Source organism: Canis lupus, chromosome 7 (assembly GCF_003254725.2).
Source record: "Canis lupus dingo isolate Sandy chromosome 7, ASM325472v2, whole genome shotgun sequence".
NCBI classification, from domain to species: Eukaryota; Metazoa; Chordata; class Mammalia; order Carnivora; family Canidae; genus Canis; species Canis lupus.
In genome coordinates, this window is record NC_064249.1 from 55,966,309 (window position 1) to 55,993,153 (window position 26,845).

Sequence of the window (26,845 nt, forward strand, 5' to 3'; positions counted from 1 at the left end):
AATAAGTCCAGATATACTATCTCAATTTCTAACTCCTTGAAATTATTCAAATAGGTTCTAATACCTTATAGTTAACAAAATCTCAGAAATGCCATCTGTCTTCTGATAAGGTGAAGAGGGTCCATACTATTCCTCCTCTAAGTCATAAATAATATATTCAGAAATCAACAACTGCGTAACTGAAGAACAGCTCACCAAAAAAAAAAAAAAAAAATAGCAATTTTGGAATTTTAAACACCACTATGAGGTTTTTCATGGGCTAATTTATGCTAAATATATGCAAAATAAATCCATGGTAAATAACTATTGTAAAATAAATTATACACCTATATATTTAGGGGGGAAACTCACACAATTTCTAAGTGTGGCCACTAAGTATAGTTTTGCACTGCCATAGAGGATTCCTCAGGTTCTCAAAGTTCCACCAAAGGCCTTTAAGGTCTTGGATGTCATTTAAGTTATACATTTCGGCTATTAAAGCCAATGTTCTGACAAGCCCTTTGGCTCTAACCCCAGGGCATGAATTTGCCTTAAAACACATAAGAATGTGTCAGAGGGCTACATGTCAATCAACCAGAAGTGCCTTTTCCCAATTTAATGTTGTCAGTTGCTGACATTAAAACCAGCAACAGTTAATTGTTCTCACTTCAAGTGGGAATTTTGAGGGGTGAGGAGAGGTAGATGTCTAAGTTCAGGCTGATAAAGCTGTTAATTGCTACCCTTTTATGTAGATTTGTTTAATAATGAAAACAATGTGGCTAATCATATAATGTTTCCATTTGTTCCCCAAGGGCTCTTCAGGGAAAGTTTCAATCCCGGCTAGATTTCCACAGCTACCAACTGTGCACGGACAAAAGCAGAACAATCAAGGCACTCAGTGCTGGCAAATAGCTGAAAGTGGTTCTATACAGACGCCCCTCCTCCCAGCCGGGTCAGGAAGGAGCTGGGATCTGCTAGTGACAACCTTTGCAGCAGGGGTGTGGGGAAGCTTTTAAATGATAAATTAATGATAATAATAATTTTATGCACACTTTTGATGAAAAAGGGAAAGAGGAATGAAAAGCAAGCAGGGAATCTGAAAAGCTGGAAATAAGTCTGCTGTAGGCTTGGATCCTGCCTATGCCTCCGTGCAACAAATGAGTTAATTTCACATCAGTTAAAATGCCTGTGTTGGTTTTTAAAAATCAGAAAGACATGACGCAGATTTAGGAAAAAAAAAAAAAATTCCTGTGCCAGCTTTGCTCTTTACAGACAGGGTGATGATACTGGGCATATCATTAAACCACACATTTGAAGACTGAGGTACTGAAATAACACTAGCTACCTACTGATCTCAAGAGACTATTTCAGGCAACAAAGTGCCCTGTGTACATTTTCTACAAATGTAATGTATATTACTCACTGATGTTTACTTTGCCTCATTTGGCAAAGGCTATAGGTCAGAAGAAAGCTGTGTTATTTAAAATATTTCTAAAATCAATTTTGTTTTCAGGCTCTATTACCAAATAACGGAAGCATTCAGAGACATCCCCAGACCACTGGTGTTCCCTCTCTTTATGAGAGAGAGTCATTTTGTTTTGTGTGTGTGTTTTAAAAATCCTATTTCTGTTACCAGTTACCCCACTAGCCCCACGCCACAATTTACAAGGTCCAACTGTCTTGAAATAACTTGCAAATCCCTCTTCAATCTGGTCACAATGTAATTTTCAACTTTATTGCGGTGCCAATCCCCTCAAGTCTTTGGATATTTCTAGACTTGTCTGCTCATGGCCCCATCTTCTTGCCTGACACGACACCTTTGCTCATGCAGGGATCTCTTCTTAGAATGTTCTCCTCTCATCACCTGTTCAATCTTACTCATATTTCAAGGACAAACCAAGTTCCACCTAATCCATTAAGCCTTCTGCAATCTCCACATACCATGCAGCTTCTCCCTTCTGTAAACCTATAAAATAGCACCCGCTTGATCATTCATGTGACACCTGCAGATGGTGTCTGCTCGGTCTTCCCCCAGTTTTCTTTTTTCTCCTCTACTGAACTCAACACTCCTTGAGGATGTATCTTTGTATCCTCCCCAGGGTTTGAGCTGTATAAGTAGGAACCCTTAAAATGGTTAGGGACCATACTTCACATTTTCAGTGCACTTCAGCAAAGGCTGAAACTATTACATTATTAAATATTAAATTTCTTTACTCTATTAGTTCACTTCTCTGTGGTGAAATTCCTTTACAGGTACAACTCTACAAGTCTAAAAGCCAAAGCACACCAAGAGTCCCTGACATCCAAGGAATCATCTGCTACCAAAGGCTTGCTCCAAGAAGAGAAAACCTTAAGGAAGAATCAACTCTTAAAATTCCCTTTCATGTCAGCAGGAAATAAAAAATTAACAACCTAAACACTAGGCCTAAGTTCACACTTCTCATTTATTTCAAACACGTTTTTCCCAACTTTAAATTCAAAGAGGCAGAGAAATTGCTAAACTCTTTTCCATCTTTCAAATTGCAATGAAAATTTAGGTTCCCCATCTGAAAGAAGAGATGATGAGATACAAACATAAAGAGATTATGTTACGTGTAGATCACAGAAAACAGCTGAATCAAACCAACTGAAATGTAAGTGATTGAAAATAAAACTCCATTTGCCATATACGTTAACCAGGCTCGTAAGCCAATAAGCACGGTCACAATTATGCCCATACGCACCTCGGGGGCTCACCCCAAATCACAAGTCGAAATGTTGTCAAACTGTCAAGGCCTGGTCATAACCTGAAATCTAAGCACCACTAGCACAGTGAAAGAATGACAAAAGCAGTACCAATGCTCTCCTCTCCATCTACATATCATCATTCTAGAAAAACTAGATGTATTTCTAAAATACAAAGACAAAAGACAAGGCAACCAGTAAACTGACAATTATGAATTGCTTTCTATTTTAACAGCCACCAACACCATTTGGCTTTATTTCATGAGAACTCTAAGAGTTTATTTAGCATATAATGCATTATGCAAAAGAATCTTCTCAGTGCAAAAGATTTGCAGAGATTTCCTTTAATTCCTATACCCCCACTTAATTTTTAATAGAATGTGATTTACAAAATTTCAATTTACTTAAAACCTTCAGTAATTCTCTGCTATGGCATGAAGAGATTGATGTCTGTTTTCTCCCAACGAGGCAAATTTACCATTAATTTTTCCCCCAAAGGTCACCTTGAACTACCAAAAAACAAAACAAATAAAAAAAATACAAAAACCCCTACTAATAGTCATCTATGTGAATGTACCTAAACTACAAGCAAATAAATCAGCCATGTTACCAAGCACAAAGCTATTGAAGATTGTTAAGATTTATTTTCAGGTGCCAGTGAGACTAAACAAAGATTGTAGGGAATGAAACAAACAGAACAAACTCGGGAAACAAATTAATACACTGAATCATTATCTTACCAGCAGCATTCCCTATAGAACAAAATGATGAAACTATCAAAAGGCACTTCTCAAAGCAACAACATTTTTGCATGTGAAAAAAAAAAGAATTAACCTAGAATAATTTTATAAATAACAGTATGTTCTGTGTTAAGCCAGTAACAAAGAAACCCCTTAGTGCAGTAAAACAAAGTCCTGTCAAATCCCCATTTTTTTTTCTACAAAGAAGCATGAAGATCCTTTCACAATGGTTTAAACTGTATTTATAGTAACAGAGTGAAGACTTGAGATAAAAGTCAAAAGGATTAAAGTCAAAGCCCTAGCTCGACATGAGTTATGGTTTTGATTTTTATTCTTATTGTGGTCTACAAATATTAAGACAGAAGATACTTCCATGTGATTGTGGGATCCTCTGAGACTCTATAACCTTAGAAGAGCAGATAAAACAGATGAAAATGCATCTGGTTTAGGAGCAGCCTCCATATTAAATGGCAATGCGCAAAGTAACAACCACAACTGCAGAAGGCTGAGGGGGAGTAAAGGAGGCTGAAGGCTGAAATTTCTCCAACTGATGCAGGGCAGAAAGGAGAAAGAGAGAGAGAGAGAGAAGAGAAAAGAAAAATATATGGTATTGCTGTTTTAAAATGGCAGCCTGTTAATAATCATGATATTCTTGAAAATACAAAAAAAAAATTATACTACCATTCCCTGTTTCCTAAGCTAAGCAAGCTCACCATATACAAACATGATATACTTCTAAGAGAAAATTGGTAGGGCTTGATAGCTGCATCTCTATCTAAAGCAAAATCCCTGGAGTTCCCACTCAGAGTTTGCAGATTTACAGACCATATACTTTTCTCACAAAGAAAGAAAGCAAAAATTATGTTGTTGACTGGAAGTTCTTACTCTACAAAGAACTGTTCTTCTTCCATATATATTTTTCTTAAAAATGAATGGAAAGGCTACATTTAAACCTAAGCTTTTGGTCACAGTTCAAAAAACGTATTTTGCATTTCCTCTCCCCTGATCCCCTCCTCCAAGATAATCTCACTTACCCACTCTCTCCAGTAGAAGATATATATTATATGCTGTATAATTGGAAAGTTATTCTTAATGTTGATTTGGATACTCTCTTTAGTTCATATGTTGCAAGAACTACGTGCATATTTTCTGTCTACCCATAGTCTTTACTTTTAAAATCAGACACCTAGCTTAACATTTGATGGAGAAAAGGCTAAAAGTCCTTAACAACAACAACCATAGCAAAATCAGCAGGGGTAGTGTAAAATAAAATATGTAATGATAGTATTTCTAGCACAGAAATGCCCCTAAAACAGCATTGCTTTTTAATGGCGTGTAAATACAATTATAAGAATAAAAACTTTTCATGCAAGTTTGTAAGACAGTTTGTCTATATGTATTCATGTAATCATAAAGAAACATGGAAAAAAAAAAACCCTCTTACCCAAATGGATCCTTTTCTTTTATTCACAAAGTTAAGAAGGATCATAAGTCACAATTACAAACACAAATTTCTAAGAAAGATATTTCCAGTGCAATTACTTGCTATTTTGTTCAGTATTTTATTTCAACTGTCACATTTTGAATACATACACATTTGTACAACTACCAGGGGAAAAATAACTTGAACCAAATTGAAAAATTACCATAACTACTAGTTCAATATGTCTGGTTAAAATAGAGACATCTGGTCTATCATTAATTCTTTTGTGTTGATGACTCCTAGTGTGTCTTTTCCCATCAATGAACTTTGTAAGAGGAAAAGGCAACTTTTAACAAAAAGCTATGACTCAGAAATCTATTTCAGGATTTATCAATACAAATCTATCATGCTTAGATCAAATAGAGCACAGTATTTTAAGAACAGTAACAAATACTGGTTGAAGACAAATGGCAAGCTTTAAATTCCATCAGAAAAAAAAAAAGGTTGTTTATTAAGTAATTCTCTGCAGGCAGATAGAGGTAATTCATGAATCATTATTTTAAAATATTTATAAGTCAACTCATTCGCTTGTTTAGAAAACACACTGAAGCTCTACAATACTTGATTGCCACTCCAAGGAACCTGAATAATGCATTTTCAGAAGCCTTGCACACCCCCACACAATTCTGAATTAATGGCTGAGCAAACAATAAGTAATGTACTATGCTCTAGAAAAATTCAGTGATAACATCAATCTGGCATCTACTTAACACTTACTGCTTACTTTTCGCATATTCCTCACAGATAAGTTTCCTCCCCCAGATGCAGTTCATTAGAGAATGACTATCACCTGCCCATTCATCCAGACAGTGAGTGATTTAGCAATTAACACAATCACAGATAAGAGGAGAAATCATAATATACACTACTACAAAATAAGAGATGAAGTAAAGGGGCCTAGCCACTTCAACATCCAATAACTAGATCACAATTAAAAGGGACTTTTGTCACTTCTTCGACAGGGCAATAGGGTCAATTATTTAAAACCCTTTGCTCCAATCCAGAAACATACCAGCAAGGCCCTTCAACCAAACTCAGATAATTACTTTTGACAAATGTTCTCCTTGAGCATGATGTAGTTACTCAAAAGCTTAAAAAAAAAAAAAAAAAAAAAAAAAGGAATCCCACAGTTATGGTAGAACAATCTTTACAAAGTCAACCCAATAACATGTTCTGTGGTCTTCCTCCACCCCCACCCCCCACCCCACCCTCTATGGCATGCAGTCTGCTTTCTTTTGGCCAATTATAAAAGACAGTAAGTTGCTAAATAAATATTTAATTTATGCAGCCGAAATCCTGAAAGGCTGAGCTTCAAATGTAATGCCTTGCATTCCCGTGAGGCACACTGTACAGAAATATCCTTTTTTAAAAAAATCCGTTTACAGCTGTCCTTTAAAAGAAGAAAAAGAAGAAGAAGAAGAAAAAAAAAAAAAACCCACACATACACATGCATCAAACCAAAGACGCCGACGCCCCTCTGCCAACCAGCATTTCTATAGAGACATTCTTTCGATGATTAAAACGTAAGCTCCGAAAGGTTAAAGAAAAGCAGCCAAGTAACACCGCCCAGGAAGCCAGCGTTAAAACACACCTAGCTGTACACTCTTAATAACCTCCCACTACAAATGACACTGACCCAACTTCACCAAACAGACACACGCCCCGACACACACTCAAAAAAATTGCACACACGTGCACAGAATGTACACACAAACATCGAGCAGAACACAATACCTACAAAACACGAACGAACTTGATCCGCACAAAACATGCACGTACCAGTGTGCATACATAATGCACACGACACGGCACACAGACACGCACGCCCTAGCCCACATGCACACGCCCCGCAAGTCCGTGTCGGACACACGCCGTGCATGCACGTGTGAAATGTATGAACTCACGAACGCCGAACGTACACACACAGACCGTGCACAGAGTTATTGATGAAATTCCGGGAGGTGGAGGGCCCGGGAGGGAGTGGTAATTGCCACACAAAGGTCTCCGGAGCGGCAGAGAGGGAAGTCGAGCGGGGCCGAGCGCTCGGAAATTCGCCGGTGGCGAAGGCACAGCCGAGCCCCGAGCGCGAAGTACCGGGAGGAGTGTCCCGGGCGGTCCCGGGCGGTCCCGGGCGCGGCGGGCGCGGGGCTCCCCGGGACGCTGGCTGCGCCCCTCCGCGCGCGCACGCACACACACAGGGGCCCCCGGGCGAGCCCACTCCCGCAGAATAACAAAGAGCAGGAGCCCGGCGAGCGGGCGGCGGCTCGGCTGGAAGTGGCCGTCTCCGCCGGCGCGGGGCGAGCGGCGGGGCGAGCGGCGGGGCGAGCGGCGGGGCCGGCGGGACGCGCGGGCGGGCGGCGGGCGGCGGGCGGGGGGCGGTACGTACCAGGCGGGCAGCCTCGGCCCAGGTGCGGTCCTTCTTCTTCCTCTTGTCTTTCATGTTTGCATCTCATTGATGGTTCTGATGATGACGTGGGGGATTCCACGGGGTGCTCGGGGTTCGGGCGCGGAGACAATGACCCAGTGACCCGGTGACCCGCACTCGCTCCGCGGGGGGAGGCGCGCGGGCGGCGGCGGCGGCGGCGGCGGCGGCGGGTGGGAGGGATGGAGCGAGGGGGTGGGGTGGGGTGGGTGGGGGCGCGCGGGCGGCGGCGGCGGCGGCGCGCGGCGGGCGGGCCGGGGGCGGGGGCTGGGGCTGGGGCTGGGGCTGGGGCGGCGGCGGCGGCGGCGGCGGCGGCGGCGGCGGGGCCGGGGCCGGGGGCGGGGGCGGGGGCGGGGCGGCGCCGGCCGGGCTCGCTCGCTCGTGCGGGGCTCGCGCTGCGCCGCCGCCGCCGCGGCCGCCGCGGTGACAGCTCCGGGGATGCTCCGCTCGGCCCCGCTCACAACAATACACTCTGACGTCACGGGGAATGGCGACGCGGCCGCACACTCGCCGCGCTCACACTCGCCGCGCTCACACTCGCCCTCTCGCGCGCGCACACCCGCGCACACTCGCCGCGCGCCCCCCACTCCGGCCACGCCCTGAAACCCTCGCGAGACCCCTCTCCGCAGCCCAGCCCCCTCCCCCGCCGGGCGCTGCTCGCGGGCGCAGGCCGTGCCCCCGGGGCCCGCGAGGGCCGTGAGCCGCGGACGCGGTGGCCTTTGCAACTTGTGCACGGGTCCGCTCCGCAACTCGAGGCTCTGTCCTGTGCGCTCGCTCGCTCGCTCTCTCGCTCTCTCTCACACACACACACACACACACACACTCACTCCGCACTACTTCCCTCTGCTGGACTCCTTTAACCCTTTTCTGCTCGGCTGGGTGGATTCCCAGAGCCCTGCTGGAAGGGTACAAACCCAGCCCCTCAACACAACTACTACTGAACGTGCAACGTGACAACAACACTGAGCCACCTACATCATCTTAAACAATGCAAGTCCAGAGAGCTGTGGCCGTGGAGCAGTGACTCATTATTTTTAAACATCGTAGGGTCATCATTTCCATAGCGTAGAAACGTGATGCGTCTGCGAACGACTGCCCAGCGAACACTTGGGTGTCTTAAAAAATTATTTATAATTGCCGGGTTGGGGATACATGAAAAGTTGGATTGTTAACCTTGTTAGCGAGCTACAAAGTGATATGTGAAGGCTTGAAAGTTTATTGTAGCCCTTCCAACTTCTTAGATCGCTGGTAAATTGTTTAGGTCAAGAAAGTTACGGTTAAGCAAAGAAAGAAGTGGCTTTGTGACCCACACATTAATTATGTGTGTATTTGACTATCTAAAAAAACAAAAAGGGGCACTCATACTGGATTATTTATGTAAGGTTATTTCCTAAATGTAATAATAATGGTATGTAAATAGTACTTGGAGTTTTTTCATATACATTATCTCATTTGACCCTTTCAAAACAAGGCACTCAAACATAGATTTTTATGTCTGCTGCACAAATGAGGAAATGAAACTTAAAAACATTACACTGCATTCAAGATCTCTTGCTAAATCAGTTTCGGGAACCGAACCCGAGTCTTTTGGCCCTACCCCCATGTTGTTTCTATTATTCTAAACTGCAATACTAAAAACAAACAAATAATAAAAACACTCCTACATAGAAATGAACATCTACATCTAATGAAAATACATATACGCCTAAGAATGAGAACAATACTAGTAAGGGGATTCCTTTGAGAATAGTGTCAAATGACTGAAGTAATAAAAATGCTTGATTACCTAAAATTAAGTAGAGGCAGTTCACAATCATAAAGAGCTGATTACATTAATTCTTTAAAAATATTTACTTTATTAATTCAATAAAATAAGAAAAGAGCTATGCATCGGTTTAAGGAAATATCTAAAAATTATCTCCAGCTTCCTACTTTTCTTTTTTTAAATGGATTTAGAGAACATGCTGAAGTTATCCCTAGGGGGAAAATTTATCCATGCAATTTGCATAACTCTATCCAGGTGTATTATATTTTTACTTTACATTTCAAATATATTAAATTTGAATCACATTCACATCTGCTTTTATTTTCAGCAATTCTCTTTATAACTAAAGCAATTGATATATTTCAAAGCATTCTCATTCTAATGTGTTCTCTTCTATTCAGAAGTACCTATTGCAAGTAATCAGACCACAACATATAATTTGTTATTTTCTGTGAAATAGTGCTTAATAAGAAGTTTTGGAGTCAGCTAAAGGAAAACATACTTATGTGGTTGCTTTGCAGTAACTTATTATTCTCTAATAAACAATTCTGGTTATTACAGAAGAGAAAATATATCATCCCTCTTAAGCAGATGTAAATTGATTGTACATTAAAAACAAAAGAACACCTAAAACTAAATGCAGTTATTTGTGCACTCGTTCTTTGAGAGTGAGCCAAGTATAAATAATCAATAGTATGAAGACTCTTAGATTCTATCTCTACTTTTGGATATTTGAGGATAAATATTCTGTAATAGGTGAGTCTAGTTAAAGGTGCTTTATGCCAACATAACAGATTTCACAGGCACCAGAAGAGAGGTGGGCCACCCCTGCAGAGAAGCTGTGGCTGCCATTATATTCGTTTCCTCCGCATTTGCCTATGTACATTCAGCCATACTTTCCCTTACGACTCAGTCTCCCAATAAATGTGGTGGAAGGAAGGAGTATATGTATGAATCAATTGTAGTTCTTTCATAGTTTGGTAAACTATACGAGCATCTTTTAAGCAGAGGCAGATAGTAATGAATGGCATAAATGTACAAGTAAAATTATGTGAAAATTAGTAAGAAAAATAACTTTCTCCTGTGGAGGTTAAAGAAGGCTTTAAGAAAGAGATGTCCTTTCTTTTTTTTTTTTTTTTTTTTTGAGATGTCCTTTCAATGGGAGTTGAAGGATGGGAAGGATCTGAACATTCAAATTTGTGAGAATGGAGAACAAAGTGCCGTAAAAGGACAATTTAGAACTGGAAAAATACTCAAATGGATAGATGACATCTACCAAGTGCTGCTGGCATTCATTTAAATTTCATATATGACCACATGTATTTCAAGAATCTTTCCTTTAAATGAGAACAACTCAAAGAGCAGAGGTTCCAGTTAGAAGTGCCCTATAAATTCTTCCTTTTCTGAGATCCCCATTCAATTAGACAGAATAGGGATGACTCCAAAGCTCATTTGGCACGTGACAGCACCTTTTCTGCATTACCCTGCCTTCTTTCTTTCCATTCCTGCTTTTAAGTTCAAAATTCGACAATTCAAACTCCTGTTGTATGTGTCTACCTTCATCAATTCCAGCAGAACTTTTCATTTCCAGCAATGTTATTTTATTTTACAAGGTGTTTAACAATTGATAAACACTCAATACAAAACAAATCCAAACAGTAATAAATATCAATTTTATAAGACAAAATAGAGGTGATGGTGTGTTGGCCAAGGATTAGCGTTCATATGAACGCTAAGAGAAGATACTAAGAGAAGAGAGACTTAAGAATGTGAGGACAGAAGTGTCATGACTGGTGTCTCAGGAAATACAAGGTTTCACCATGAAGCCTCATCAAAGTGTTGACCCAGTATGGGCAAGTTTGAGTGTTGCCTGCCGTCAGGAATAAGGGACAGGGAATGCTTTCATTGCCATCCCACATACCCATGGCATGTGGAAGTCTAGAATTAATGGAAATCCCTTCCCCCCTTCCCCCACACATGCCTGCCAGCAGGCAAAACACAGAGCAGAAGGTGGGGTGGGGAAGGAATAATAAAAGTTGGGAGGAGAAAAATAGGCAAAAGTTGCCAGGGGGATGGAAGAGGTCTTCGGGGGGGGGGGTCTTGATGACCATATAACATGAGTTTTATTTCTGAAAAATATTTATTCTTTATAAGCTGAGAATCTCTGAATTCTACAGATAGGAACGTTTAATAATCTTATTTTTCCTAAATATCTTTTGTCTGTGACCAATTAGGATCTCACTTCTCTGGGAATTTCACGAATGTGGTCACCTTGTCTGCTTATCCCCTACCCAATTCACTGAATGTCCGGCATGAAGCAAATTACTTGTCATAACTAGGCCCCAATAAATATTTACTGAATAAAAAATAAATAATTGGAAATTTAGTAAATTGATCCCTTTTACTGTAAATACAAGTCCAGGGTCTGTTTCTTTTTCTCATAAGAGCAAAATGTTTTCTTTTTTCCTATTCCTCTCCTATATTTCACTGTACAGTTCAGGAGTAATACAAAGCGAGGTGAAATAAAGCCAAATATCAGCATTATTAATTATGTATAGTCAAATATTACTGAGTAGAGCTCCTAAGGGCTAATGAATTATGACCTTGTCTCTCTTGCTCTAATCCTATATATGCTATGTAATGCACTTTTCAAGTCTTTCAATATATTCATTTAAAGTCAGTTTATACTATGAATATAAACATTAGCCTCACTCCAGAAACATACAGAAATGTTTTAATATTATTATCTGAGACTAATTTTATTAAAACTCATGACAATTCTTCTACTAGGAAATGAGGGGATTAACTGTGATTATTTTGGTTTTGACTCAAAATCTACAACAGTTTAATATGGTGAGATTTTAGTGTGCTCTAATTATAGAGATACATTCAGCTAAAAAAAATGCTTTTGAATTTTCTTCAAAACTTTTTTGTAGCTGATTTTATTTGCACTGTCAATTCATATAATTTTCTTTTTTAGTTGAGTAGAGCTACCTTGACACTCATTTTAAATTCTCCAATCTGTATTATTACTACATTTCAGTGCTTTATTTTCACATATATCTGGACACTTAGGCATTCTTAAATCTAAAGAAAAATAAAGTGGCAAAAATATTTTCACAGTTTTCCTCTTTTACATTTTCTTAAATTATTCTTTTTTTTTTTTCTGTTTTATCTACTTCCTTTGTGAAATAACACACTGCTTCTGAGTAGAGCCCTTCATTCAAGAATTTACCTTTTCCCCCTTTAAACCCTTAATTAGGCATAGAGAACACAGTCTGATTTATGGCCTGGTGTTTAACAGGACTCATGCTTAATCCATTACACAAAGAGGGATACACATATTCCCTAACAGCACCACTCATTAGTTTATACAAAATGAAAAAACACTTAGGAAATGTAAATAAAGCTTTGCTTGATACTATCTTCTTATGCATATGTAACGTGATCAGAATATCAACATTACGGTCTAACAGCTTTTTGCTTATTTTCAAAACTACAAATTAGATCTCTCTAGGTAAACTCTAATTCAATCCCACATTTAGTGGATAAGAAGGAAAATTACATGCTGCTAAATTCATCTTTGTGTGGAAAGAATGTTCTTAGTTCACAAAGGAAAAGACTAGAATTTTGATTACAACTACTGTCTCAGGCTCTGTAATTCAAAGGAATCTTGGCCATGTTACTGATAGTCTGGCTTGCCCTGGTTTCTATGTTTACCAAAGGGTAATGTTTATGATTGAGACCCCCCAAAACTTTGGGGGAATCACTAACAAGCAATTGATTGCAGTAATTTTCACCTACCTGCTATTGTAGGTTATACAGTAAGATATAAAAAGTATGCACTGTAGATATTAATCTAGGAGTGGAACTTCCTCTTCATTTCGTGCTAGCACCAAACCCAAAGGAAGATATAAGGCCATTCTACAACTTTTACAAGGATGAATTGAAGTGGTGGGGAGATAGGGCTCCTTTTGTAACTGAAGAATTCTTATTGCTTTCCCGTTGAGTTTTATTGCAGAGGACATGGCTGATCATCTTAGCCAGCACACTTCCAGTAACCATGGGGTGACATGATTGATTAGTTAAATAGCGGGAATAACTAGAAGATCTCTTAGGAACCCATTGTAGCCAAAGAAATGCCATCCAATTGTCTACTGGTTTATGTGGTAGAGAAAAGAAGTTGGGTGGGGGGACATGAACGCTGAAATTGCCACCTTCACTCAGAGTCTCACTCAGAGTCTCACCTAGCAGTGAGGAAAGGCAGCAGGACGTTATTTCAGAAGAAAGAACAATAACCCTGCCGTGTCTGAAATCAGTCCAGGATTTTCATTGCCCCAGTGAGGCTTGGGGTGGGGGTGGAGCTAAACATATTTGCCTTTTGTGTGAGAATAGAGAAATCCAGAAAAAGAGATTCTTGTTCACCCTCTCCCCCTGACTTTCTACCACTCTATCACATTTAGGCAAGGTGTCCCCGAGGAAAAGGATCAAAGATAGTTATGACATGTAGATGTCAAAATAATGAATCATGCATTTGAACAATATCTGGATTGAGTTGCTGGTAAGAACTTTGATCAATGCGCATTTTTTAGCAGAAAATTCTTTACTCTGGAGACTCTCTTTCTTTTTAGACCAAGAGGCGATTAACTCTGTAGTAAAGATCCAAAATGTCTAGATCACAACTCTTCTGCCTAACGCATAATCATTTAATTTCCATTTCATAAAACTAATTCCTTCTTCCCTTCTGTTTGTGGGCTTATTGCTGAATTCTTTAACCGGGCAAGGAATGTTTGGGCTCTGGTAAAAATTTTTTAAAAGTCTTTTTATTTCTTTTTTTTTTTTTACTTGAAGTATAATAAACATGTAATAAAATGCATGGCTCTCAAGTGTTTTGTTCAATGACTTTTGATAATTGTATACACCTCAGTAACTATCATTCACAGCAAATGCAGAACATTTCCATCACCTCCAGAATGTTTCCTTATGCTATTCCCAATCATTCCCCACACCTCAGAGAAATAATCACTCTCAGATTTCAATCACCATAGATGAGTTTGGCCTGTTAATGGACTTTTAATATTTTCCCCTGCCTGCAGTTTGTCTATTCATTTTTGTAATAGTGTCAGGCATTTAATGAGATCCAATTCCTGATTTTTTTTTTTTTATGATTCGTACTTTGAATATTGCCCAAGAAATCTTCGTTTACCCTGGCTTCAAGAAGATATTCTTATATTTTTATTTCCAAGTTTTTATATTTTCCATACTTTTAGAAATAGTATTTCAATTTTATTTTAGAGTTTTTTGCTGATGATACATAGAAATAAAATTGGCTTTTGAATATTGATCTCATATACTGTCACTTTGCTAAATTCACTTATCGGTGTTACAGATTCAAGGACAGTTTCTATGTTTATAATTATGTTGCTTACACGTAACAGAAGTTACAGTGTTTTTCTGATTTAATGCATTTTCTTTTTCTTGCTTTCTGTAATTATGCAACACTTTTAATTCAGTTTTTCTGAATTTTATTTTGCTAGAGTTTTATCAATTTTATTGAGGTATAATTTATATACCACAAATTTACTCAATGTAATTCATAGATTGATGTTTTTATTTTTGAATTTATATGGCTGTGCATCCATAACCTTAATCTAATTTTAGAAACTTCTGGTCACACCAGAATGTGCCCTCATGCCCTAATGAACTCAAACCCTGCTCCTACCTCCAGGGCATATAATCACACAATGTGTAGTCTTTTATGTCTGGCTCCTTTCACCTAGCATGATCTATTTTACAAGTGTCCACTTTGTTGCATGTATCAATACTTTGTTTCTTTTTATACCTACATGGTATTTCACTGTATGAATATACAACATTTTGTTTATGAATTCACCAGTTAAAGGACATCTGGGATGTTTCCATTTTTGACTATTATAAATAATACTCCTATATTTGTGTACACATCTTTATGTGGATATATTTTTTTCATTTTTCTTTATAAACACCAACAATTGGAATTACTGTACCTTATCATGAGTATATAAGCTTTTAAATTGGGGCATCTTATTTTAAATATGTTTACCTTTTTAAGAAACTGACAAACTGGTTTCCAAAGTGGGACTATTTTCTTTGATGAAATGCATATTCAAATATTTCCCCATTTTTTATTGTCACATTATTATTGAGTTTTAAGAGTTCTTCATATATTCTTCATGAGTTCTTTATCAATTATGTGATTTACAGATATTTTCTCCCAGTCTATGACTTTTCTTTTTTTCTTCATGGTATCTTTTGAAGAGCAAAAGATTTTGATTCTGGTTGAAACCCAAATAATCAAGTTTTTCTTATATATGATAGCCTTATGATATCATATCTAAGAAATCTTTGCCTAACCTAAGATCATAAATATTTTTCTTATGTTTTTATCTAGAAATTTTCTATTTCAGTTTGTAAATATTTGTATATGATTGATTATGAGTAAGGGCATGGATTTTGTGGTATCAGTTTATTGGTTGTGGCATATAGATATCCAATTATTTCAGTACCATTTGTTGGAAAGAATTACCTTTCCTCCATTGAAGTGTCTTGGCATATTTGTTGGAAATCAATTGACCATAATTATATACAATTTTCTGGGATATTAGGTCGCACTTATCTGTATGTATAATGTATGTACACACATGTGTATACATATATGTACTTTATCTATGTATACATATATATTTATCTATACATATATTCTTTATATATAGATAGATCTAGATCTAGATATTCTATATGTGTTCGATCTATGTATTCTTATACCAATATCATACTGTTTTGGTTATTGTCGTGTTAAAAATTTTAAAATCAGGCTGTGTAAAATCTTCAACTTTGGTTCCTTTTTTTTTTGAAGTTGCTTAACCTATTCAAAATTCCTCAAATTCCACCTAAATGTTAGAATCAGCTCATCAATTTCTGACAAAATAGGGATGGAAGGAGGCTGCTGATATGTAGTCCCTATCAAAACCTTCCACTGTTTTCTCCCTTGCATTATTTTTTAAAATAGATTTTTATTTATTTGCGTATTTGAGAGGGAGAGAGAGAACATGAGCAAGGAAAAGGGACGGGAGAGGGAGAAGCAGACTCCTCAATAAGCAGGGAGCCTGACACAGGACTCAATCCCAGGAGCCTGGGATCATGACCTGAGCCGGAGCAGACGCTTAACCAACTGAGCCACTCTGGCACCCTCCCTTGTGTTATTTTTTATGATAAATCTTTAATACTCCTCATCTTTGTTCCTCTGCTCTTACTAAATCTTCCTCCTACCCCCGGCTGCTTCAAGAATTTTAAAAAAACTATTAGTGCTTTTGAACAATTTTATTACAGAGTTTTTGGTGCAGTTCTCTTCATATTTCTTGGCATGAAATTCATTGAGCTTCTTGCATTTGAATTCATTGTTTTCACTAAATTTGGAAATGTTTCAGCCATTATATCTTCAAATGGTTTTTCTATTTAGTGTTAAACCCACACCCCCTTCCCACTAACTGGATGCTTTCTAAAGAAAGAAATTATGTCTTTATTGCCAGCATTGTAGCACTGTGATTATCCCAGGGTTTAGTATGTATCACTTGTTAAGCAATATCTGAATGAACTAATGCATGAACTGCTAAGCAACAAAGATAGCATTCATTCTACTCATTTATTTTGATGAAGTAGTATGTTTTTGAACATCACCACATTAGTGGTGGATGGATTATATAATATCAGTTGGATCTAGGGTTAAGTCCAACCATCAGACCAAGACACTCTAATATGATCTCTCCATTTTCTCTGGTAATTTTTTTTTTCCTTTGGTAAAAGCTGTCATTCTCAACTTGAAAGGAGCAAGAAAAAGAAAAAGGAAAAGTGAAAGAGAAAGGAGTGGAGACGGAAGAGAAGAAAGGAAATGAACTTGGACTCCCCTTTTCAATATCTTAATGATCAATAAGGAATTTTCTGATCTTCACATCTACAAAGCTACAGTTAGAGGACTTTAATTGACTTATTTTTAGGGATCAGTATAGTCAAACAACGTCTATGTTAAAGACATTATAAATGTGGAAATGTCTGGTTCTTAGGGTTATGCCAATTGTAACTATAGCCATCATTTTTAGAGCACTTATGTTGTGACAGCTTATTATAAGGCCTTGTTATTTGCAATAACATTATGAGCTATTTACAATTATTATATCTCTTTTAAAAATGAGGGAGTTAGGTTGTAGGGAGATTAAGTAAGTCCTGCAAAAGTTCATACTACTTGCAAGTGACAGAGTAGAGATGAAACTTTATGGAATAAGTCAAAATTTACTTTCACCTACTCCAATTAAGCACACCACAACACAACAGTGTGCATTTTCCTGCTATAAAATATTTTGCTCTTGGTCACCTGGGTGGGTCAGTCAGTTAAGCATCTACCTTCGGCTCAAGTCATGATCCCAGGGTCCTAGGATCAATTCCTACATTGGGCTCCCTGTCCCACAGAGTTTGCTTCTCCCTCTGCCTCTCTATTTCTCCCCTTCCTCTGTTGCTTATGAATAAATAAAAATAAAATCTTTAAAAAAATGTTTTACTCTTTTGTTAACAAGTGAAAATAAGGCTACACATTTTTATTATACTAAGGATTCTGCTGCTATATATACACCACAAAGAAAGATATTGAGTCAGTTAAATTATTTACATAATTTATCCACATATATTTGTAAAAGAAGCATGCGCTTTCCTGTTTTCTTCATGCCTGTGTGTATGTACGTTTATTTAAAAAAACATATGTGTAACTTAATGAAAAGCATGCATTCCATAATGCAAGGAAATTATAGTAGTATTACTTTTCAGCATCGCAGCAAGATATAAATAGATACTAATAAGTAAAATTAGGTTAATTGCTGAAAAAATACAATTCTTTTTTTTTTAAATACAATTCTTAATAAGATTGTATTATATAAGTGTTTGCACACATAAAAATCCTTTAATATATGTGGGCTTTGCTGCATTGGCATAGATAATTGACAGCTTTGCCACTACTAGCTGTGTGATCTCAGGCAATTCTCTTCCCCTTTCTGAGTCCCAATTTCCCTGGATATAAAATGAGACTAATAATTTGTTACTTGTAATAAAGGATCCGATTAGGTGATATGTGAAAGAGCTTTGAAAACTTGAAAGAACAATATTTTCCTTAGATGTGTAATAATTATTATGAATAATAATCACACACGATAAAAATGTATTCAAGGAAAAAAATTAAATAAGTAAAACTACATAAAAAAATACCCAACATGTATTTAACTTAGGAACTTTGAGACAATTACTTTTTAAATAACATTGTATTTTAGTTTAGTTTTAGATTTATAGAAAAATAGATATACAGAAAAAGAGTTTCCCCACAAACCATATCCAGTTTCCCATAGTATTATTATTATGTGCATTTGTGTCACAATTGATGAATTAATATCTATATATTGTTACTAACTAAAGTCCATACTTTTCATATTTCCATAGTTTTTACCTAACATCCTTTTTTCTGTTCTGGGATTTCAACAACGATGTCATCTTACATATAGCCATCAAGATTCTTTTGGCCCCTTTGGCTGTGAGTTTCTCAGACTTGTTTTTGATAAGCTGGATAGTTTTGTGGACTTATAGTCAGATATATTTTCAGGTACTTTGCAGGATGCCCCCTTATTGGAATTTGTTTGATATTTTTCTTATGATTAGACTGGAGTTACAGGTTTTTGTGAGGAAGATTGCAGTGGTAAACTGCCATTTTCATCAAATCCTTAACAAGAGTACGTACTATCAACATGATATATCACAGTTGATGTTGGCTTTGATCATCTGGCTTAGATAGTGTTTGTCAAATTTCTGCACCATGAAGTTTCCTTTTCCCTTCTTTCCTTACTATACTTTTTTGGAAGGTTGTTAGTATATGCAACCCTAGGGACAGGTGGGGTACATTATTGGATTTTTCTGCATGACAAATTTTTATATTTTCCACATTTTATTTATTTGATCATTATTAATATCACTATGGGTTATAAGCGAATACAACATTATTTATTTTTGTACTCAAATTGTTCTAGTTTGGACACTGGGAGTTCTCTGAGATGGCCCTTATGTCCTTTTGATACACCTCCATTACTGTATTTTTTGCTTTTTTATTGTTGTTGCTGTTTTAAATCATATCCCTACCTTCTGGCACTACAAGATGCTTCTGGCTCCTCTTGTGTATCTCCTACTCCAGTTACAGAATCAGCCATTTCTCCAAGAAGCCCTTATTCTTTTATTGGAGAATGGTATTAGAAACCAAGATCTGAATGCTAAGTGTGCTTGTTGCTCCTGAGGTGTTTTTTCTAGCACTTCTCAGCTGATAGAGCAAGGAAATATGTGTGAAAACTAACCTATGTACATACATGTATCTATATTTCTAAATGTAACCATCTGTATGTATATTAAGTTAAACATGAGTTCATATGATTACTCTTCAACAAATTAATTACCACATGGATCATTATAGCCTTGGCTAGTTATAACCTTCCACTACAACAGTGAGAAACATGGCTCCCACCATCTACCATCTATTTAATTGTTCAATTCCAGTATACATGCATAACTATATTAGAACAATTACCCAGCACTGTCATGGGGGAAAAGAAACTTCAACAAAACTTAATTATGTTTTCCTCCACCTCTTCAATGACATTGTTTAATATATTTGTAATAAAGCTAGATTCCTTTGTCATATTCTGTATTCCACTTTGTCATTCTATTATGTCATGTGTCCACCATTACAGCATCATATTGTAAAATCCTTAAAAGAATTCTCTGCGCTTCAGGTATTCAAACCACCCACCCATTCCCCAAATCCCTGGCAAAAACTAATCAGTTTACTTTCTCTATAGTTTTGCCCTTTCTAGAATGTCATACAATGGGAATCATATAGCATATGGCCTATTTAGACTGGTTTATTTTATATAACAATATGATTTATGGTTCATCCATATTTTTTAAGATTTTATTTATTTATTTATGAGAGACACAGAGAGAAAGAGAGAGAGAGAGAGAGAGAGGCAGAGACACAGGCAGAGGGAGAAGCAGGCTCCATGCAGGGAGCCAGACATGGGACTTGATCACGGGTCTCCAGGATCACACCCTGGACTGAAGGCAGCGCTAAACCCTGAGCCACTGGGGCTACCCTTCATCCATATCTTTAATTGGCTTATTAGCGATTCCTTTTTATTGCTGAATAATATTCCATTATATGGATGTACTACCGTTTGTTTGTCCAGTCATCCAGCAAAGGGCAACTTGTTTCCTTCTAGTTTTGGGCAATTATGAATACTGCCGCTATAAATACTTGATTTTTGTGTAGATGTAAGTTTTCAACACATTTGGGTAAAATACCAGGAATGCTATTGATAAATCATAAGCGAGGCTATATTTCACTTTGCAAGAAACTGCCAAACTTGTCTTCCAAAGTGGCTGTAAGATTTTACATTCTCTTCAGCAATGAGTAAAAGTTCCTTGTTCTGAATCCTCAGCAGTTTTGTTTATGGGTTTTAGGCATTCTAATAGGTGTGTAGTGGTATCTCACAGTTGTTTTAAATTTGCATTCATCTAATGACAAATAATATTGAACTTCTTTTCATATGTTTATTTGCCTTTTATGTACCTTCTTTGGTGAACTGTCTATACATATCTTTTGCCCAATTTTTGTCAATTTTTTTACTGTTGAGTTTTAAGGGTTCATTGCATATTTTGAACACAAATCCTTTATCAGATATGATTATACAGATAGGTTCTCCTAGTCTGTGGCTTGTTTCTCCATTCTCTTAATAGAGTCTTTCTCAGGGAAGAAGTTTTACATTTTCAACTAAGTCTAATTTATCAATTTTTTTCTTTCAAACATTGGTTTCTTTTGCGTGTGTTGTAGCTAAAAATTCACCACCAAACCTAAGGTTACATACATTTTCTCTTTCTTCTATTCTAAAGTTTTACAGTTACATTTTACATTTAGAGGTATGATCCAGTTCAAAAGATGTAGTTTATGGCTAGGTTCAAATTTTTTTTTTTTTTTTGCACATGGATGTCCAGTTGTTCTAGCATCATTTGTTGAAGACTATTTTCCATTAAAATATCTTGAAACTTTGTGGAAGATCATATGAAACACAATTATTTAATATGTGTTTGTAGTTAACTTGGTTGTTTAAAAGATGGCACTAGCGAGGTCAATGTTGAAGTTAAGTCTTAGATTAGCAATTTGGATTCAAATAAACAAACTGTTTTGAATACATGTGCCTCTGTATGCTGGGTGTTTTCTAGTCTTCTAACTCTGCTTGCTGATGCACATTCTTGTTTATAAAGAGAGAAAATATAAATAGTTTACTCAGGTAAAACCCAGCACCACTATATATATATATAGTGAAAGTGGTAGATTTTTATTGCCTTGCTGGGATGAATCAAAACAAAACAAAACAAAAATACCCAGGGGATAGGCAAGCATATGTTGGATTAGTAGCCAAATAAGTGTTGAATACTCTGGAAGTCTGTCGTTCTTTCCCAGTATGCGGTAGAATTGCAGGCTACTGTGATACTAAAGCTCATCATCCTGGCTCCTGGAGCTACGGGAGAAGGGTGCCATGAAGAACGGAAGGAAAGTATAGTATATATATGTATTATTATCCCAGTGGTTTTCAGCTCCCAGCAGTTAGGAGTCAGTGTCTTGCCCTAAACTTTATGGCTATAGCAACTTATACCTCTGCACTCCACCAGTGGATGAAAATGTTTCTGATCATCATCAGGTATTTTTTTCCTCCTAATAAAAAACACCATGCCTTGGAATTCTTGCAGCAATAAAAAAATTTAAACCACAAATGTCTACACAGAACAACAAAAAAAGCCTATCCACATTCATTTTGCAAGATAAGTCACTTCTATCTAAAAGCAAATAAAAATAGCACCAGTCCAAATTCTGTCCTGCCCCACAGCTTTGAAATACATCGAATAATAAAAGAGGTTATGATGATGTCTATCTCTGAAAGTGCTGCATCTCTTCCTTGAATACACAATTAACACAAAGGTAATAGGTACATCTATAACCGTGAGTTCATAAAACCCACTTCGGAGTCCAAGTCAATGTCAACAAATTTCTCTCCTGTGAGATGTGCTCCTTTAGAATTTTGTTGGCTTGTCAGCTGTTTCATTAATATTTTATAACAGAAAGTAAATGTCTTGAGATTCCAGAATCATCACAAATTGCCCCAGCTCCACTCTATTGGTTATTATAATGTCATCAAAATCCTTTGATATATGTATAGAAGCCTCCTTATAGGGAATAGTTTCTATTCTCAGTTTATACATATGCAGAGTGAGAAAACCTATAAAACTCAACTTTAATGCAATTGAAGGTTTGGAAGGCTGTTCTGGAAATCTGTGTACATTTCTGTCTTCTGGATGGTTCCCATGGCGAAGGGTATTCAGCACCTTTTTCAGGCAATGTCAAGCCTCTTGAGTTTTTCATCTTTTTTATCTGGCCTCCTGTTTACAAATTGATAAAGAAAATATTAAAATGAAATGAATATAAATAGCAGCTGTAGAATGTATTCTGCCAAGAATAAATCCTGTGTTAGAATTGCTAATGTATTAGAACTGTTTTATAGGGAAAAAAATATTTCTTATGACATTCCATTCTAGCTGTAGTTCCAATATAGGATTGTCTTTATATACAGAGAAATACAGATTAAAGTGGGAAATTAAGGAAAATATTAGAGAAATTTCCTTTCAAATACATGTCTTCATATAGTAGGAGTCCAGTAAGTATTTATGCAATAAAAGTGATATTTAGGAGATTAATTGATATTAAAAATTAATTTTTCATACTGGATGTATGCATAAAGAGCTTTAGTCTTCACATTTTTTTACCTTAAAAATGTGTAAACATAACTAAAAGCTAAAAGAATGAATACATGTATACTATCCACTTAGAGTCAACAATTAAAGGTAATATATTAAATATATTGTTACTTTTGTACCTCCTTTGTGCATATGTATTTGTGTCTTTATGTGTAAATAACTTTAGCTATGAGTCTGTGAGTTTGTGATGAGGAGCTCCTTTTTTGTCTCTTATTCACATCCGTTTTGAGTCCGAGGGTACAATTAGCCTCAGGGAAGACCCACTGGGCACTTAATAGGGTCAAATGCAGTAGTCTTACAATATATTTTGCTACGCATACACCCTAAAGAGTTAAAAAAATCTCAAAATCCATTATACTACTATATGCAATGTTAACACAATAGCAAATTTATATATTACTAAACATACATAAATTATTAAATTAAAAGAAAATTCTAAAGATTAAATAATACTTTTATTTTTCATTTAATTCATTAATGATACTAAATACTTTTGCTGTCATTGAAATTCAAATAAATCAACATTGGTTTTTAATAAGAGCACCATAATTAAAAACATTTTATTATTATTATTATTATTTTTTTAAAAACATTTTATTATTTTTAACAAGATAGTTTAATCCTAAACTAACACATTAATTAACTAATTTAAATAGAAATAAAGCTAGTTTAGTTCTAAATTGGGTTAATTTCAAGTCCTGTTTATAATGACTATAGAATGAGAAATGTACTTTACAAAAATGCATAAAAGTAAGGGAAGAAAGATTTCATTGGCTGCAATTACTAAATTATGATATACATTTTTCAACTACATTTACCAATAATGAAAGGGCTTTCCTGAAGTTCACCAAATATATTTCCATTTTCTCCATGCCAATTAGTTGTTTTAGCAAACTAGTTGGAAGATGTTGGATTTTAATCATTTTAACAAATTGGTTAAAAATAAATTCCTAAAATTCTTCATTTGGAAGATTAACAAGTTAGAAAATTCTGTTTTCAAGTTTTGTTTTGTTTTTAATTTGACCAGATATGAGCATATTTTCTTTAGAATTGAAATATTTAATACTATTTTAGCAACAAATTTCACTTAATGATAGTAACATTTTCAAACATCTATTTCCAACATTCTATTTTATTCTATAAGATTCTCTTAAAACACAGCTATTTTCTCAATTATTATTAAAATAGTATCTCTTGGGGCACCTGGTGAGCTCAGTTGGTTATGGGTCCGCCTTCAGCTCAGGTCATGATCCCAGGGTCCTGGGATTGAACCCTGCATTGGGCTCTCTGCTCAACAGAGAGTCTGCTTCTTCCTCTTCCTCTCCCTTTATGCTTTCTTTCTCAAATAAATAAAATCTCAAAAAAATAGTATCCCTTATTTAAAGCAATAACTAAGTATACATATTTTTTTTTATTTTTTAAATTTCTGTAGATACATGTTGTTGACAGCCATGTATTATCATATGAAAGATCTGCAAAACTGGAACAAATATATTTTTGTTGAAGAAAGAAATACGTAACTCATCTTTAAGCTCAGTGACTCTTTTAACTAGTTTGCTATTGGATAATTTTCAAACTCCTGAATCACGCAAAAAGTTCTGAAGGTCAGTCCTGTTATCTTTATAAAGCATTCTAACGGTTCTACTATTTAAGATCATATATTCCATTGGTCCATTACTTCACAAGACACTAAACAACTTTAAACTAAATCAATAATTTAGAAGGCCCCTCTTAGACCCTTTTTGTCATATAACTATTATTCTTCTTTTCCTTCATTATCTTCATGACATACCCCAGCATCATTCTATGTATTAAAAAGTAGGAAAGTATGTATTTTTTCCAATTTCCTTTCTTTTTTCAGAAAAAAAGTTATAAATAAGGACAACCTAATATTTGTTTCCAGCTCCTTAATACATGATCTACAGGTTCCCTGGAGCCTGTGCATCCTTTTGTACAGAACACAAGTATAAATGATATTTCAAACTTGGGTTTGATTCAGGCAATCTTTAGTCGCAGGAGGTATAATATGGCTTAGGGAACATCTATTTTATGAAGTCTTACCTTGGATCAGGGTTTAGGAAGGCATCTTTCCAGGAGATCTTCCAGGGTTAACCCAGTAGATCCAGTCCTTTGGAAAGAGAGGTGGCAAGAAAGAGCAAGATAATCATTCAAATAAACTGTCATTTATGCTATTACACAATATTGCAACATGCAGCTCACAGATTAAAAATCAAGATGATAGCAATCAGAGCATACAGAAACCAGAGCCAAGTGTACCTGTGGGTCTTGCCATGGCATACCTAACTGAGCTTTAGCTCATAATGGAAGTCTGATGGGAAAGGAGTGGGAAGAAATGAAGGAATGTAGTAGCCATGGTGGGCCATTAGATCCCACATGTGGTTTGACTGTTCCAAGACTGATTGGGTGTTGTAATAAAGGCTATATACTTTTATCATCAGTCAGGACTGGCTCTAAATTTGAAGATGTGCCTGTAGCACTTGAGAGAAAGCCAAGAAAGATATTGATTACTATATGGAAGATAAATGCACTAATATTTCAAAGATATTATTTAAAATATTTTTGAAGCCACCAACAGGCAGTATGGTAAAATTCGGCCAAGCTTCATATTCAGTGTAATTGTCAAGTTACTTTTTATGCTTATCTTGATCTATTGGACTACGATTTCCTAAAGGTAGTCATGGGGTCTACTGAATAAAAAGTATTTCAGATTCTGACCTGGGTTTGAAATCAAATCCCACCATATATACCTGTATGAACTAAGGAATTTAAATAGCAATGGTGAGTATTAGTTACCTTAATCCCTACCTCATCGGTTTCTTCTAAAGATTAAATACATTATTTTTGAAGTTCTAATACAGTTTTTGACGTACACTAAGTGCTTAATAACTGGGAGTTCTCATTATTATTACTTTTATTATCTCAATGTTTGATAAACAAAAGAGGAAGTATGTCTAATTACAAATGTTCATATTTGTAAAATTATCTAGGCTTACACTGAACTGATTTACAAAATAAAGAGGGTAGTTCTGGAGCCTGCAGATTCAGGGAAGTTTGAATAGGTAAGATATATATATACTTTCCCCCATTCCTCCTGCCAAGTATAGCTAAAAATCCTGTGTATTACATATAAACATACATAAGAAGACTCTGAAAGGTAGAGAAAAGAAGCAAGACTGGCTAGAAATTTGGGTATCCAAATCCCAAAGCAATTAATTCCTTCAGTTTTGTTTTTGCCTCATGTATCCCAAACAGGGTATTGGAGAAGTAAACTACCCAGTAGTACCAAAGGGTACAAGGAAAAGAGAAACAAAAAATAAAACAAATAAAAATAAAACAAAACCACCAAGGCCCAGAGAGGGCCAATCTAGGTCAGGAAGGGACAGTCTGGTAAAACAGAAATCTTCAAGAGAATCATTGTGCTATTCCAACCAACTACCCCAAGGTAAAAACTGTGGCTGCATTTCCACCGATGCTAGCAAAGGCCACATAGAGAGTCTAGACCTAATTATAATGAAGTGCTCCAAACCCCTCACCTATCTCCCCTGCCTCAAGACAGAAAGCTGAGTGGGGTCTGGGATTTTTATCCATTCCAGGTATTAAGGAGTTTCTCTACTTCTGCAGTATTAGTAAAAACCATATAGTGAGCCTGGACCTTCACCTCAACCTGGTGGTAACAAGTTACTCTTTCCTTTCCCTGCTGGGGTATTGTCTGAGAGGCATAAGGGACAGACAGGACTTTCACCAGGGCTCAGAGTTAATAGCAACACCCTCATTGGGAGGCAATA

At 36.7% G+C, this 26,845-nt stretch overlaps 1 protein-coding gene and 1 long non-coding RNA gene across 6 annotated transcripts in view; both read right to left on the minus strand.

The window, feature by feature from the left end:
* Positions 1-7,519, minus strand: part of ASXL3 (ASXL transcriptional regulator 3) — a 182,160-nt gene extending 174,641 nt beyond the window's left edge. For 2 of the 5 annotated variants that reach the window (XM_049112796.1, XM_049112795.1), the window contains exon 1: positions 7,313-7,384. Coding sequence is in view for 1 of the 5 variants with exons in the window: in XM_025429199.3 (XP_025284984.1) it covers positions 7,313-7,366 (54 nt within the window). In the remaining 4 variants the exon portion in view is untranslated. Of the gene's footprint in view, positions 1-7,312 lie in introns of all 5 variants that reach the window. The other 3 variants (XM_025429199.3, XM_049112799.1, XM_049112798.1) reach the window with 3 other exon arrangements.
* Positions 7,520-21,186: 13,667 nt separating this feature from the next.
* On the minus strand, positions 21,187-26,076 carry LOC125755373 (uncharacterized). Its single transcript, XR_007411716.1, has 2 exons — positions 25,101-26,076; positions 21,187-22,664 (listed from the first exon to the last, which is right to left on the minus strand). It is a non-coding gene; the product is annotated as an uncharacterized LOC125755373 (long non-coding RNA).
* Positions 26,077-26,845: the final 769 nt, after the last annotated feature.